General features: G+C 40.7%; 1 protein-coding gene across 6 annotated transcripts in view; it reads right to left on the reverse strand.

Annotated features, from left to right (window-relative positions):
- Window positions 1-10,257, reverse strand: part of CRPPA (CDP-L-ribitol pyrophosphorylase A) — a 407,209-nt gene extending 396,952 nt beyond the window's left edge. For 5 of the 6 annotated variants that reach the window (XM_078059331.1, XM_078059332.1, XM_078059334.1 and 2 more), the window contains exon 1: window positions 9,763-10,257. In XM_078059331.1, coding sequence (XP_077915457.1) covers window positions 9,763-10,007 — 245 coding nt within the window. In that variant the 5' untranslated portion in view covers window positions 10,008-10,257. Of the gene's footprint in view, window positions 1-2,522; window positions 2,552-9,762 lie in introns of those variants that run through there. The other variant, XM_078059335.1, reaches the window with a different exon arrangement.
- Window positions 10,258-15,643: the final 5,386 nt, after the last annotated feature.

The raw sequence follows: 15,643 nt of genomic DNA on the forward strand, positions 1-15,643 counted from the left end.
CCGACCAGTGTAAATAACCCATGAAGCAACTGGAAGGCTGGAAGAACAAACTCCACAACTAAAGGTAGGGAAGAGGCCACAGTGAAGGTAAGAAGGGCCAAGACACAAGTCTAAGAGCAAAAGGGACCTTGTCGCCCATGGTGGGGAGGGAGCTGGTGGCACTGAGAAGGGCAGAAAACATATTTTCACCAGCAGCCCATGCACTGGGAGAACAAATCTCTTTACTATTTGCCTCTGAATGTGAAATAAGCCAACTTTCCTGAGTTCTTAAAACCAGCCAGACTTAAAGCCTGGAATTTTTAAAAATCCCCAGGCTCCACTCTGGGAGAGGCCAGAAGACTTTAGGAAGTGGAGTCCCTGCCCTTAGAGACAGCAGGACCAACACCCCATGCAGATACATTGTAGAACCAGCAGTTTGAAAAATACTGGGGGCAAATTGGAGGGAGAGTGGTTTGCTCTTCTCAGAGCACAGGCTAAAGAGACAGGTACCACTAGGAGACCCCTCCAGGAACAAAGGAGCTGGCAGGTACCATTTCCCTCCCCTACCCCACAGCATGAACAACAGCCACCTGTGAGGACCAGCTTAGAGCTGACACTCCTAACCTAACTTGCTTGCACAAAGCCCCACCACGTCATGCCAGCCCAACACATTTCAGTGGACCCACCCCTTTCCAGTAACTCTTATGTCAGTCCCCCTGCGGTGGCCCCTCCCCCAGAAGACCAGTGCAAACCTTGTCAACACCCCATCCCTTAACCTGCACTTTTACAGCACCTCAGTTCCTGCAGGGGCAAGTCTCCATTCACAAGCAAACCACTACACACCTTGCTGCCCACAACAGGCAGAGAGGGCCTCTGCAGACAAGTAAAGGAAAAAGAGGCTTAGATTCAACAGCAGAGCACACACGACACACATAGGTGACAGTCCCTGAAGCCCCAGGACCTGGGGCATAGGGGACACTGCACTGCAGGGCACTATAGGACTTCTTAATAAGGTTATTATGGTTAGGAGCAAGAGAAGTAACTAACTTTCCTAACATAGAAAAACACAAAAAGTCAGACAAAATGAGGAGACAAAGCAACATTTCCCAAATGAAACAACAGGACCAAACCATAGCAAGAGACCAAACCAAAACAGATTTAAGTAGTATGACTGATAGAGAATTTAAAGTAATGATCATAAAGATACCCACTGGACTTGAGAGAGTAGTGGAGGACATCAGTGAGACCATTAACAGAGAGAAAAAAAAAAAAAAGAATCAGATCAAGAACACATTAAGTGAAATTAAAAATACACTTGATGGAAAAAATAGCAGGCTGGATGAAGCAGAGAAACAATTTAACAACCTGGAATAGTAACGGAACATAAATAACCAATCTGAGGAAAGAGAATTATGCAAACTGAGAATAGTCTCCGTGACACCAAGCATAATAACATCTGCATTATAGGGATCTCAGATGATAGAGAGGTAAGGGGGCAGAAAATTTATTTCAAGAAATAATAGCTGAAAATTTACCTTACCTGAAGAAAGAAACCTATCCAGATCCAGGAGGCACAGAGATCCCTGCCCCCCACCCAAAAAAATTCAACCTAAATAGGTCACATCAAGACATATAGTAATTAAATGTAATTTAAAAGATTTTAAGAAGTACTGGGTGTACAAAAAGTAGTGAAAGGCAAAAAATTTTCAAGCAGCTAAGGAAGAAAGTTACATTCAAGGGAAAACCCATAATGCTATCAGGGGATTTTTCAGCAGAATTTTCTAGGGAAAGTGTGGGAAGGGAAAAATCAGCAACCAAGAATCCTCTATCCAGGAAGGCTATCATTCAGAACAAAAGGAGAGATAAAGAGTTTCTCAGATAAAAACTAAAGGAGTTCATGACCACTAAACCATCTATACAAGAAATATTAAAAGGGACCCCAGGTGAAAAGGAAGACTAAGTCAGAGTATGAAAAGTAAACAAAAAAGCAATAAAAATAACTTTTACTGTTAAAAAAAAAAAGGATTCATAAGATAAAAGGATGTAGAAGGAGACAAACCATGAGAGACTTATGATCTCAGGAAACAAACAGGATTTCTTGGTGGGGGGATGGGGTGGCTGGGTGATGGACATTGGGGAGGGTATGCGTTGTGGTGAGCACGGTGTATTAAGACTGATGAATCACAGACCTGTACCCCTGAAACAAATAATGCATTATATGTTAATTAAAAAAAAAAAAACTCACTCCCGAAGAAATTGAAAATCTGGGGGGGGGGGGGAATGTACCCAGTACAGAAAAACACTTAAAAAGTCTTCCCTTGCCAATAAAAGTATGCTTAACTAGTTATGCCCATTGCTTTTTTAAGATTTGCATATTAACAACATCTTACTCCCCCACCTCCCTCTCCAAACAAAAAACAAAAAGGTTGGTGGGGCGGGGGGGGGGGGGGGGGGGGGTGATTCTTTGCTTTTAGGAACTCTAAGCCCCAACCAAATACCAAGATTGTCTATAATGGCCTTAGAAATGCAGTAAGGTCCCTCACCAAAGCATTCAGATTTTGTAATGTCATAAAGTTGTCCAAACATTCCATGGTGATTTGTTCACAGATTGAGATTAAGATTCAGTGTTCTTAATTTTTAGCGCGCTGAAAAGAATTAGTTAGTACCGCTTGGCCAAAGTCAACTGCCTTCTCCGGGCCTCCCGCCCTTCCCCTGGAAAACAGCAGCTGCTTGATAGACTTGTAAGCAGTATAGGAGATCCTGTTAGCAAAAGCCTCTCCCTTGGCATGTTAATGGGCCTTCAAAAGTATCAGCTCTCTTCTCTCTTCTCTCTTCAGTGGCAATTTTAAAATTTCAAAATTTGTTGTCTGGTGTATTTTACTTAACTCATGAGTGCATAAATTAAACACTGCATTAATGAAAAAAAAAGGATGTAAAATAGGACCTTATACAACTAAAACATAGGAGAAGAGGAGTAAAGAATGGATTTAAACTTAGGTGACCATCAACTTCATATAGACTGCTATACTCAGATGTTATACACACACCTAATGGTAACCACAAGTCAGAAACAAGCAATACGTATGCAAAGAAAAAAGAGAAAGGGATCCAAATATATCACCAAAGAAAGCCAGCAAACCATGAAAGACAGAAGGATCAGAGAAAATCTATAGAAACAACTACAAAACAAGTAACAAAATGGCAATACATACATATCTATCAGTAATTACTTTGAATGTGAATAGACTAAATGCTCCAAACAAAAGGCATACAGTGACTTTATGAACATAAAGGAAATAATCGATAGTACTAGGGGACTTTAACATCTCACTGACATCAATGGGCAGATCATCCAAACGGAAACTCGACAAGGAAACGAGTGGCTTTCAGTGACCCATTGCACCAGATGAATTTAACAGACATATTCAGAACATTCCATCCTAAAACAGAATACACAATCTTTTCAAGAGCACATGGAACATTCTCCAGAATAGATCACATATTAGGCTTTAAAACAAGCCTCAACAAACACAAAAAGACTGAAGTTATACTATGCATCTTCTCTGACAATACTATGGAACTGGTAAACAACCACAAGAGAAAAATCTGGAAAGACCACTAACACATGGAGGTTAAATAACATGCTACAAAACAATGAATGGGTCAACCAGGAATTAAAAGAAGAAATTTAAAAATACATAGCAACAAATGAAAATGAAAACACAATGGTCCAAAATCTTTGGTATGCAGCAAAAACTGTTCTAACAGGGAAGGTTATAGCAATACAGGCCTACCTCAAGAATCAAGAGAAATCTCAAAAAACCTAACCTTACACCTAAAGGAGCTAGAAGAACAAACAAAACCTAAATCCAGCAAAAGGAAATAAATACTATAGAAACTAAAACAAACAAACAAACAAAAATGGATCAATGAAACCAGGAGCTGGTTCTTTGGGAAAAAAAATTATACATATACATCAACAAAATAAACCTTCAGCAAGACTCATTGAAGATTTAAAAAAAAAGAAAAAAAAAGCGACCCAAATAACAAAATCACTAATGAAAAAGGAGAAATAGCCAACACCACAGAAATAAAGTAATTTTAAAAGAGTATGAAAACTGATATGCTAACAAATTGAACAACCTAGAACAAATGGATCAATTCCTAGAAACCTATAACCTCCCAAAACTAAAGCAGAAATAGAAATTTTGAATAGACCAATCACCAGCAATGAAATTCAATCAGTTATCAAAAAACTCCCAAATGAAAGTCCAGAACCAGATGGCTTCACACACAAATTCTACTAAACATTTAAAGAATACCTATTCTTCTCAAGCTATTTCAAAAAAAAATACAAGAGGAAGGAAAACTTCCAAATTCATTCTATGAGGCCATTATCACCCTCATACCAAAACCAGATACAGACACCACAAAAAAAGTACAGGCCAGTATCTCTCATGAATACAGATGCAAAAATCCTCAAAATATTAGCAAACCAAGTCTAACAATATATTTTAAAAAATCATACACCACTTTCAAGTGGGATTTATGCCTGGGATGCAAGAGTGCTTCAATATTCACCAATCAACAGGATAGGTCACATCGACAAGAGAAAGTATAAAAACTGTATGATCATTTCAATAGATGCAGAAAAAGCATTTAACAAAGTACAACAACCATTCATGATAAAAACTCTATGCCAAGAAGGTCTAGAGGGAACATACCTCAACATAATAAAGGCCTTGTATTAAAAACCCACAGTGAATATACTCAACAGTGCCAAATGGAGAGCTTTTCCCCTAACATCAGGAACAAGACAAGGATGTCCTCGCTCACCTCTTTCATTCAACACAGTACTGCAAATCCTAGCCACAGCATTGTATCTAGGAATAAACTTATTCAAAGAGGTGAAAGACCTGTACTCTGAAAAAACACTGATGAAAGAAATTCAAGATGACACAAAGAAATGGAAAGACATTCTGTGTTCATGGACTGGAAGAAGAAATATTGTTAAAATGTCTCTATTACCCAAAGCTATCTACAGATCTAATGCAATCCCTATTAAAATACCAACAGCATCTTTCACAGACCTAGAACAATCCTCCAATTTGTATGGAATCAAAAAAGACCCCAAATAGCCAAAGCAATCTTGAAAAACAAAACTGGAGGAATCACAATTCCTGACTTCAAGTTATATTATAAAGTAGTAGTAATTAAAAGAGTATGGGGGTACCTGGCTGTCTCAATTGGTAGAGCATGTGACTCTTGATCTTGGGGTTATAAGTGTAAGCCCCATGTTAGGTGTAGAAATTACTTAAAAAAAATAAAATTTAAAAAAATAAAACAGTATGGTAGCAGTATAAAAATACACATAGATCAATAAACTACAACAAAAAAAACCCAAAAATAAATGCACAATTACATGGTCAATTAATCTTGTCAAAGGAGGAATGAATATACAATGGGCAAAAGACAGTTTCTTCAATAAATGAGGTTAGGAAAATTGGACAGCCACATGCTGAAGAATGAAACTGGACAACTCTCTTTCACCATACTCAAAAATTAACTCAATTGTGAGACCTGAAACCATATAAATCCTTGACAGAATATAGGCAGTAATCCGACACTGGCCATAGCAACATTTTTGTACTTACGTCTCCTGAGTTGAGGGACTACAACAAAATAAAAAGTTTCTGCACAGTGAAGCAAACAATCAACAAAACTAAAAGTTAAGGGGCACCTGGGTGTCTCAGTCAGTTAACAGTCCACCTCTTGATTTGAGCTCAGGTCATAATCTTAGGGTCCTGGGATGGAGCCCCGAGTTGGACTCTGGGCTGGATGTAGAGCCTGCTTAATATTCTCTCCCTCCCTCTCCTTCTGCCCCTCCCCCTCCTAAATAAATGTCAACCTACAGAATGAAAGAAGATATTTGCAAAGGACATATCTGATAATGTCCAAAATATATAAAAAACAAAATTCAACACCCCGAAAACAAATAATCCCATTAAAAAATGCAAAGACATGAACACACATTTCTCCAAGGAAGACATACAGATGTCCAAGAGACACATGAAAAGATGCTCACCATTACTCATCATCTGGGAAATGCAAATCAAAACCACAAGATACCACCTCACACCCGTCAGAAAGGCTAAAATTAGTAACACCAGAAACATCAAGTATTGATAAGGATGTAGAGAAAAAGGAAGCCTCATGCACCGTTGGTGGGAATGCAAACTGGGGCAGACACTGTGGAAAATAGAATGAAGGTTCCTCAAAAAAGTAAAAATAGAACTACACTATGATCCAGTAACCACACTACTGCTATTTACCTAAACAACACACACACACACACTCACGCACTCATACTCACACTCATACCATGGAGTCAAAGTTACTAAAACAGGACTTCCACTGATTTTCCAAGTGGCAAGAAAGCAACCCAACTCAACCACAAAAATCAGTTTCCTTAAGACAAACACATACCAATCAATAAAACAGATTAATATAGTTTTCTTAAAGCAGTAATTCTTTTAGAAACTCTGGTCATAAATCAATAGTTACATAAGGGACTAGGACCCTTGACCTCAGTTCCTTGTTAGTATAATGGGGGCAAAAAAAAGTTCTTTTCAGTGACTGAAGAACAGGTGCTTTAATATATACCATGTTGTTTGAGAAGACACTCCCTTGAGTTTACCTTAGAAGCTAAGGATCTCATCATTTCACACAGCAGTCTTGCTCTTAATTCCTCCATGGCCATGGAACTCCTTACTCAGCCATTGGCTGTGCTGAGTCAGAGAATAAGCCTCCAGCATTCTGACAGCAATCTAGGAGTTTAAAGGTTTCTTTTTAAGGTTTCAACCAGTTGGGTTTTGGTTTTTTGGGTGTTTTTTTTTTTTTTTTGGTTTGGTTTTTTTTTGTTTTTCAGCTGTCTACCCCACCTTCCGAAGTATCCTGTAGCTCTAATTCCTGAACCTTTCCAAGGGCCTGGGACTTCAACCAAAATGCTTCTTCGCAGCTGTTCCCACTTCCCTAGGACCGTTAAGTCTGATTGATTACCATGCTGTTCTTCCAACATTTTGTCATCATCTTTTATCTACTCCAGCACCTCTTAACATTCGTTTTCCCTTGTGTGGCTATACTATTTCTAGTCTCTTTGGGTGGGTAAATGCAAGACTGGAAATAATGCCATTTAAACATGTGTTTAACTCAAACCAAAACTAGTTATATTTCTTTACATTTCCCTAACCCCAATTTAAGAATTGTGGACAAATGGGGCGCCTGGGTGGCTCAGTCGTTAAGCGTCTGCCTTCGGTTCAGGTCATGATCTCAGGGTCCTGGGATCAAGCCCCGCATCGGGCTCCCTGCTCAGTGAGGAGCCTGCTTCTCCCTCTCCCACCCACCCCCCCCCCCCGTTTGTGTTCCCTCTCTCGCTGTGTCTCTGTCAAATAAATAAAATCTTAAAAAAAAAAAATTGTGGACCAAACTTCAGAGGTGAAAGCTCTTATACACTGTAGTTTTAAATTGGCTCAAAATTCCAGAAGACAGATCACACCATAAGGGTCATTTTTTCTTGATTATCCTTCTTAGTCAAGATTAAGAAGATTACTCACAGCAACTTCTCTGTGAGATGGCAAAAGTTTGAGAAAGGAAAATCCTAACTTATGAGGGACAAAGGAGCTTTGAAATCAAATTCTACACAATCCATATTCATAGCTCCCAGAGGTCAAGGAGAGCGAACACTGTCCTAAAATAAACCAGATGACAGACTGTGGTGACACCCAATTACAGCTTTTCTGATTTGGGATACTGAGAGCTGTGCTTCCCCTTAGTAAATGGTAAGCATGCATACTTTCACCAAAGAGCAAAAGGTAAGAATTTTACAACACACTTTATGCTTCCATTTCCTTTCCTTATTTGAACCTGAATAATTCGGGGGGAGGGGGAAGAAATAACCTAGGCTTTTGAGCACCATGCTCTAGGAAGCCTATTAGCAGTCAAGAGAATGCCCTTCCTTTAGGAAATGGCTCAGAAGCACCCATACCTAAACCCCTGTAATGCAAGGTTTCCAAGGATTTCCTGAAACACACCCCAAATATAAGCATCCCTTAAGTTATTCAGGCATTTTAACAGTGACAAAAATGAGCCCCCGAGTATTTCAAAATGGAGATTTAAGTAGTTACTATTAGAATTTTATCACTGCTGTTATCGAAAGAAAACACATATTCCCCCTTTTCCATAAACAAGGTCTTACCAGAACATTCTTTTACTTTAAAAGATTTTTCCAGTAACCACCTATCTCAGGCTCCCTCAGAAGATGCAAACATGCTAATAATCCGAATTTCCTTCACAGGAAGGAAAATTAAATGTAAAAAACACTGTATTCCGCTACATCTGGTAATTAAGCAGTTAGATTCTGCTGGCCAAAATCCATTGTTCCTGTAATACTACCTACATAATGAGCTCTGTTGTCATAAGGTCTAGCATCCAATACTGTAGTTAAATGATGCATACCCAGATAAAAGGTAGACTACAGAATAGGGGAAGCACCTGGAACTGTTTCAGTGTTTGTCTGAGTTTCATATGGAACCACCAGCCTGATTACTTGAATCAAGGGTGATTAGGGCTCTTCATGCTTCCGTTTTCCAAATGCCAACATTTAGGAAGATAACCATACACAAAGCAACTTGGGCCCTTTGGCTTCTGTGGTGTGTGCAGCATAGTGGGGCAGGGAGAAGATCTTTTCTGGATAATAGGCTACTGTCCTTTGATTAGTAGCGACTCATTAGCTTAATCTTCATCAAAGCCACCTGCAAAGGCTATGCTAAAAAAGGTCATCTCTCTTGAGATACAAAGGGCTCATTTCAAGGTTTAACATCCTATCACAAGACCACCCTGGCTTCAAGACGTTTCAACACCTTCCCAACACGTCTAAGGACCTTTGCAACTTGCCCTATTTCTACCCCTCCAGCCTCACCCCACGCTCATATTACTGGCCCTCTAAAGCAAGATAAATAGCACACCCCCTTTTCACCTCACTAAGGCTCCCCTAGTCCTCCCACCCCCATTCCCTCTCCATATCCCCTACAAGTCAGTGCATTTTGTAACAGGATAAAGCACAAATTGGCCTCAACTTCAGAATCTCGCCCCCTTAAAACCATATCCACGTTGAAAAGCTTGGATTAAATTCTGCCCCTCGGTACACTTTCAGCACCTCTTAATCAACACAGGGTCATAAGAGATACTTCGCTAGTGTTTATAAATGAATGGATAAAGCGAACCAAGGTTCGTATAGTCAGATGCACAAGTAAAACTCCAATTCACGCATGCACGGAGAGTGCAAATAAGAGACTGAGAAAAAGGCAGAGACAGAAGAGACTCCTGAAAAGGCTTGCTTGTCGTTAGGCCACACTGGGGCCACTGTTAAGACTAAATGCCTCTTAGTCCCAACCCATGCTTTCCTTCCTTAGTTCAACTCCATGAGCCGAGCTCCCCCCCGCCCCCCGCCCGACGGCCTGGGCACAGAAAGGGCTCTGTGGGGCAGCCCCCGCTTGCATGCCGGTCTGCTAGAGGAGCAGAGCCGCCCATCTCTAAACTGCAAGCGAGGACGGAGCCCGAGTCGGCGGCGGGGACTGGGCGGGTGGGGTCGGCCCCGCAGTCCGCCGAGAGAAGGCGCCAGCGCGAAAGCACCACCAGGGGCAGGTGTCGCGGGCTGCCCCAGGCGGGCCGGGAGGGAGCGGGAGGCCGGGCCGGGGGCCGGGGGCGCGCCTGGCGCCGCATTACCTCTCCAAGGCCTGCAGGGTGTAGCTGATGAGCGGCCTCTCCAGGATGGGACAGAACTGCTTCGGGGTGGGGACGCCCATCCTCTCCCCGCTCCCCCCCGCCGGCAACACAGCAGCCACGGCGGGAGCGCGGCGCCGGGGCTGGGCCTCGGCCCCGGCCGGGTTCAGCGAAGAGGCCGCGGCTGCTTCCTCCGCGCCGCGCGAGTCGCCGGGACAAGGCCCCGGTGCGGCGGGCCTGGGCTCCATGGCGGCGGGCGGCGCGGCCGGCCTGGCTCGCCCCGCCTGGCTCGCCCCGGGCCCAAGCGCTCCGCGGCTGCTCGGGGCCTCGGCTGGGGTAGGGGGGAAAGGAGGAAGGGCGGGTGAGGGCGGACGGCGCCCACTGGAGCAGCGAGGGCCAGGCCGCGGCGTGTCCCCAGGGGACGCTCCAGCCGCCGAGCTGCTTCTCGTCGCGTCCTCGGCCTCTACGCCGAGCCCAGCGCCCCCGGCAGGCCTGAGTTCCGCGCCTCCTCGCTGCTCTGGCGGGCCCCGCAGTCGCCTCAGGTGGAAGCGTCAGCCGTCCGTGCATATCTACGGGTCCCATTAAACCTAACAGCTGTGCGGAGGCTGTAGCGGTCGGGACGCCCTCCAGTCCCTCTCCCCTTAAAGACATTTGGATTCAAGTCACAGGATGGCACAGAGAAACGTGCACCTCGATTTCTACCTTTAAGCTCGTGAGGCTTAAAGGTTCCACCTTCTGGTTCCACCTCAGAAAAGACAGATGGATGGGCAAGTGTTATTATGAACCAGATATAGAAACAAAACTGCCGCGGATCTCAAATTTGTCTGCAAATGGGAACTACCTGGGGAGGTCAGAAAGTGCTGACACCTGTGTCCCACCCTCAGCGATTGGGATTTAATTAGTCTGCTGTGTGGCCCGAGTTTTAGAATGTTTTTAAAGATCCCCAGCTCATTCTAATGAGCGGGCTCATTTTGGGCCCACAGAGTCAAAGCAATAGTACTAATAACTGCTGAACACGCGACACACATTAGCTCATTTAATCTCCAGGAGAACCCAACTGTTATTGGGGTTTTGTTTGTTTTGGTTTGGTTCGGTTATTACAGAGAAAGAAGAAAGGTTGTAATAATAATAAATAACTTGTGTAAATAATAAATAACTTGTGTAAAATTGCACAAATGGCAGATCTGCCTTTAGGCCCTTGCACAGAAGTACAGCCCGAGTTGAAGAATTCCAGGCCTGGAGCATATATGCCCTTATTTAGTGCTGTCCTTGCTGGTCGTGTTTACCAGAAAAATGTAGTCAAGTACTTGGAATGTCAGAGCCCATTGTATTAGGTCCCTGGAATGTAAACTCCATGAGAGTAGGATCCTTACTTTTCCTTTTGGGTTTTGTGCCCAGCTCCTGAAATATGAAAGAAGTTTAATAAGTATGTATTGAATGAACCGATGGAGTCGGTTTATCATAATTGAAGTATATTTATTAATATTTGCTAATTTAATCTTCACCTATAAAGTTAATTTGAAATTGATTTAAAAAAGAGAGGAATCTTTTAGGCGCTGAAAATATTATCAGGTTATAATATTCCAACCCAGTATTTTTACCCATTTTTCCGAATTTAGATTAAAGATAACAAAATTAAAATGTTTCTTTTATTTATCAGTGACTGAACATGCTTTTAATACATTCAATACACTTATATTTTCAGTACACAAGTTTCAATATAGAAGTACTTTCAATACAAAAGTAACAAAAAAGTACTTTTACTATAATTAGTGTTTAGCTCCATTATAATTGCAGTTTGTCATATCACTGACTCTTAGCTGAAAAATAAGCATCATAATACACTTGACTTGGTAGCACCACCACACCTGTGTCTGGCCTGTACTAGACACTCAATACCTGTTGACTAACTGAATGGGTAAATGAATAAAGGAATCTATACAGAAGCAGAAATGCAAATCTATTAATATTAATCTTAGTTTCCCTTTTTAATCTAACAGTGGAGTTAAAGCTATTTTTCACTTTTTTTAAGATTTAAGAGAGAGACAGAGAAAAAAAAAGAGAGAGAGAGAGAGGCAGAGAGAGAAATCACAGAGGAAGAGAGGGAGAAGCAAACTTCCCGCTGAGCAGGGAGCCCGATGTGGGGCTCTATCCCAGGACCCTGGGATTATGACCTGAGCAGAAGGCAGACACCTAACCAAATGAGACACCCAGGCATCCCTAGTTTTCATTTTCTTAATCTTCAGCAAAAAAAGCATAGTAATAAAAGTCTTATTAATTGCTATGTATTATAAATAATTAAATCTTGACAAATTTTAGCAAGAATCGTGTTTTATTGATTTAGTTGTTTTAGAGCAAATATATTAATTTTGCTCTGTTCACTATGAATCTTAGATCTTTTATACTGTATGTTAACAATATTTAACAGACTCATTGAAAGTAAAGGACAGACTTCATTTGTCTATCACAGTATGAGAAGCAACATTTTTTCTGTATCTTTTTCTATAGATATAAATAATTAGTTCCTTATTATGCATACTTTGGGTAAAAAATATAGTTTCCATGTAGTTTTATAACAAGTTGTAGCAGCCACATTATGAAATTATCTTCTCGGGCGCCTGGGTGGCTCAGTTGGTTAAGCGACTGCCTTCGGCTCAGGTCATGATCCTCGAGTCCCGGGATGGAGTCCTACATCAGGCTCCCTGCTCAGCAGGGAGTCTGCTTCTCCCTCTGACCCTCCTCCCTCTCATGCTCTCTGTCTCTCATTCTCTCTCTCGCAAATAAATAAAAAATTAAAAAAAAATTATCTTCTCTGCAACAAGTAGCTAAAAGTGCCTACCTTGGAAAGTGAGATCCTCTGTGACCCATTGGTAATAACCACTCTGCAGTATCAGTTGATAAGTTTAGAAAAAATAAACCCCAACTGTATCACAATGCAGAGCACACAAAGGGGAAAGTTCTTGGAGTGGTTTTTGGTCTGAGCTTCTGTGGTAGATAAAATAATGGTCTCCCAATGTTGCCCATGTTCTAATCCCTGAAACCTGTGAATATTTTACCTGACCTTATAAAAGGAACATTGCAGCTGTGATTAAATTAAAGCCCTTCAGTTGGGGAGGGTAGCCTGGATGATCCAGGTGTGTCCAATAGAATCGTAAGTGTCCTTATAAGAGAGCGGTCGGAATCAGAGAAACAAGTGTCAGGACTGAATTGTAGGTCACAGTGATACGAAGCTATGAGTCAAGGATTCCAGGAGCTTCTAGAAGCTGCATAGAGCAAGGAACCAAATTCTTCAACTAGAAATTCCAGAAAAACATAGCCCTGCCCCCCCATTTTGAGATTGCTCACATCTACAACACTTAGATAATAAACTTGTTTTAAGCCACTCTATTTGTGATTTGTTACAACAAACACAGGAAACTAATACAGTTTCATGCTCAGGAAAACCTTCAAACTTACAGGTTGACTGACTATAACTTCCAAATGGAGTTATACATAGTTAGAAATATAGTGATATGACTGAAGAAAGAAAACACTGTCCATTTGACTTTATTTATGTCCCATAACTACACTCTCAGTGCACTATGATTTTTAAAATACACTTTATCCTGTGAATAATAAAACGCGTTTTATTGTACTGCGAATAGTCAAAGCATAGCTTTGTTAAGTGTATACCACAATTTTATAAACTCACTTTAACATGTCTTTATTTTTTTAATGCATATAGAAGTGGCCATTAGATGAAAGTGGCTCTCATCTTTATATCTGAAAGGCCTAAATAACGCCCCTTTGTTGTTTGTTTCTATGACAGAGGACCCTGGAAGATTATCTTGGGGACCTTATTATTATTATTACTGAATTTTAGATTAGGTTGAGTTTATTTTTTTAGTGTTAATCTAAGTATAATTATCACTGCCAGTCATTCCCCTCCCCAACCACACTTAGTGTTTTAATAGCATTTCTAGAGGTTAGTTGGGGTGTTGCTCACAAATGCTAATGAACAGCTTAACGGTTTACCCTTTAACTCTGCTGAAATAGGGGCCAAACAGAATATATTATTGTTCTACCATGGGCCAGTCCCAGTATTACTGTCAGTCTATGAATCCTAATTCCTGTTTTGCCATTGTGTTTTATGTAAATGCTATAGTCTATTAACCTCTGACCTTTAACTCATTTTTATACATAAGAAAAATGATGCTCCACAATGAGATCTTTCTGTGGATAATTCAAACTAAACAACACATGACAACAAGGTTACCATCTTTCATTTTCTCAATATGTATTACAAAGTAAATTATCAACGGTCTCAACTGTCTACTTTGTTTTTCCTATTATAGCTAAAAAAGGAAACAATGATAAATAGCCTTAGGACTGAATGATAAACTTGATATCATTAATATCATTAATGTTACCAAAGTTTAACTTGTCATAAGAATCATTTGAGGACTATTGTTAATATATATAGTATTTCTTATGTATTTTATATAATATCATTTACTTATTATATATTATATAATAATCTTAGAAAATGTATTATTGGCACCCTCCAACAGAAATTTTGATTCAGTCGATCTAGAGTAGGCCCAGAAATCTGCTTTTTTTAAATGCTTCCTTAGGTGATACTATGTAAGTGTTGACCAGACTTAAATAAACACCAGTTAAGGGGTGCCTGGCTCAGTTTGTTAAGCATCTGACTTTGGCTCAAGTCATGATCTTAGGATCCTGGGATGGAGCCCCGAGTGGAGCCCCAGGTCAGGCTCTCTGCTCAGCAGGGAGTCTGCTTGTCCCTCTCCCTCTGCCCCTCCCCCCTTGTGCACATGCATGCTCTTTCAATAAATAAAATCTTTAAAAATAAATAAATAAATAAAACACTGAATTAAAAAAATTACACCCAATTCACTTTATATTCAATGCATTTAATTTCAAGACCTAAAGCAAAGACATGTAATACATTAAATACGCCATATAAAACTTGCATAAGAAATCTATTAAAACAGTTATGTTTTATTTCCTTGTTAATTTATAAGGAGGAAAACACAAGGGAAAAATATTTAACTGCTAGGGGAAAAAAATGATATTAAAGAAATGGAGAACTGAATTATCTCCCTAGTATTTCTACAGAACTGTCATTTAAAAACAAATCACTTCTGAGAGCCACCAAAGGCCATATCTTTGACCACAACTTAAACAGAATTGAAATTGTTGCCTGGAATTCTGCTTCTGGGCACAGAACTAAAGGGTACAATTCACAGGACCCTGGGATCATTACCTGAGTCGAAGGCAGACGCTTAACTGACTGAGCCACCCAGGCTTCCCTAAAATAATTTTTAAAAACAGGCCTTAATGCTTCCAGAAAATTCACTCATTACTGTCTTCTGAGAAATAAGAAAAGAAGAATGTGGACATTTGGACATGGCATTATGACCACAACCACCACCACCCTGCAAAAGCAAAGAATAAGGATAAGAGGTGAGCTGTTTATAGAGTCTGAATGTGAGACGTCATTGCCTAATAATCCCTTAACCATGAGGATACCAAATCTTGATCTTAAGCAGGTCAAAAGAGACTATGGTCAGGTAAAGGCACAGAGAGGCCAGTGGGATAGCAGGGTTAAGGGAGAGATTGAAGACTGAGACATTGGTATTATAGTCTCTTCAGTGTCATCCAAAGGATATGAGGATATAAACAAGCTTCTAATTTTTGTAAAAAAATAAAATTAAAAAGTGCTGCTTCATTGTTCTCTAGCATGGGGTACTTACTGGGCTAGTGACAGAGAGGAAGAGGAGAAGGTGGAGGAGAAGAAGGATAAAAGAGGAAAAAGAAGAAAAAGAAGAAGGGAAGAAGAAGCGGGGGGGGGAGAAGGACAAGAAGAACACAGAGTTTGGAT

Source organism: Halichoerus grypus, chromosome 12 (genome assembly GCF_964656455.1).
Source record: "Halichoerus grypus chromosome 12, mHalGry1.hap1.1, whole genome shotgun sequence".
NCBI lineage: Eukaryota > Metazoa > Chordata > Mammalia > Carnivora > Phocidae > Halichoerus > Halichoerus grypus.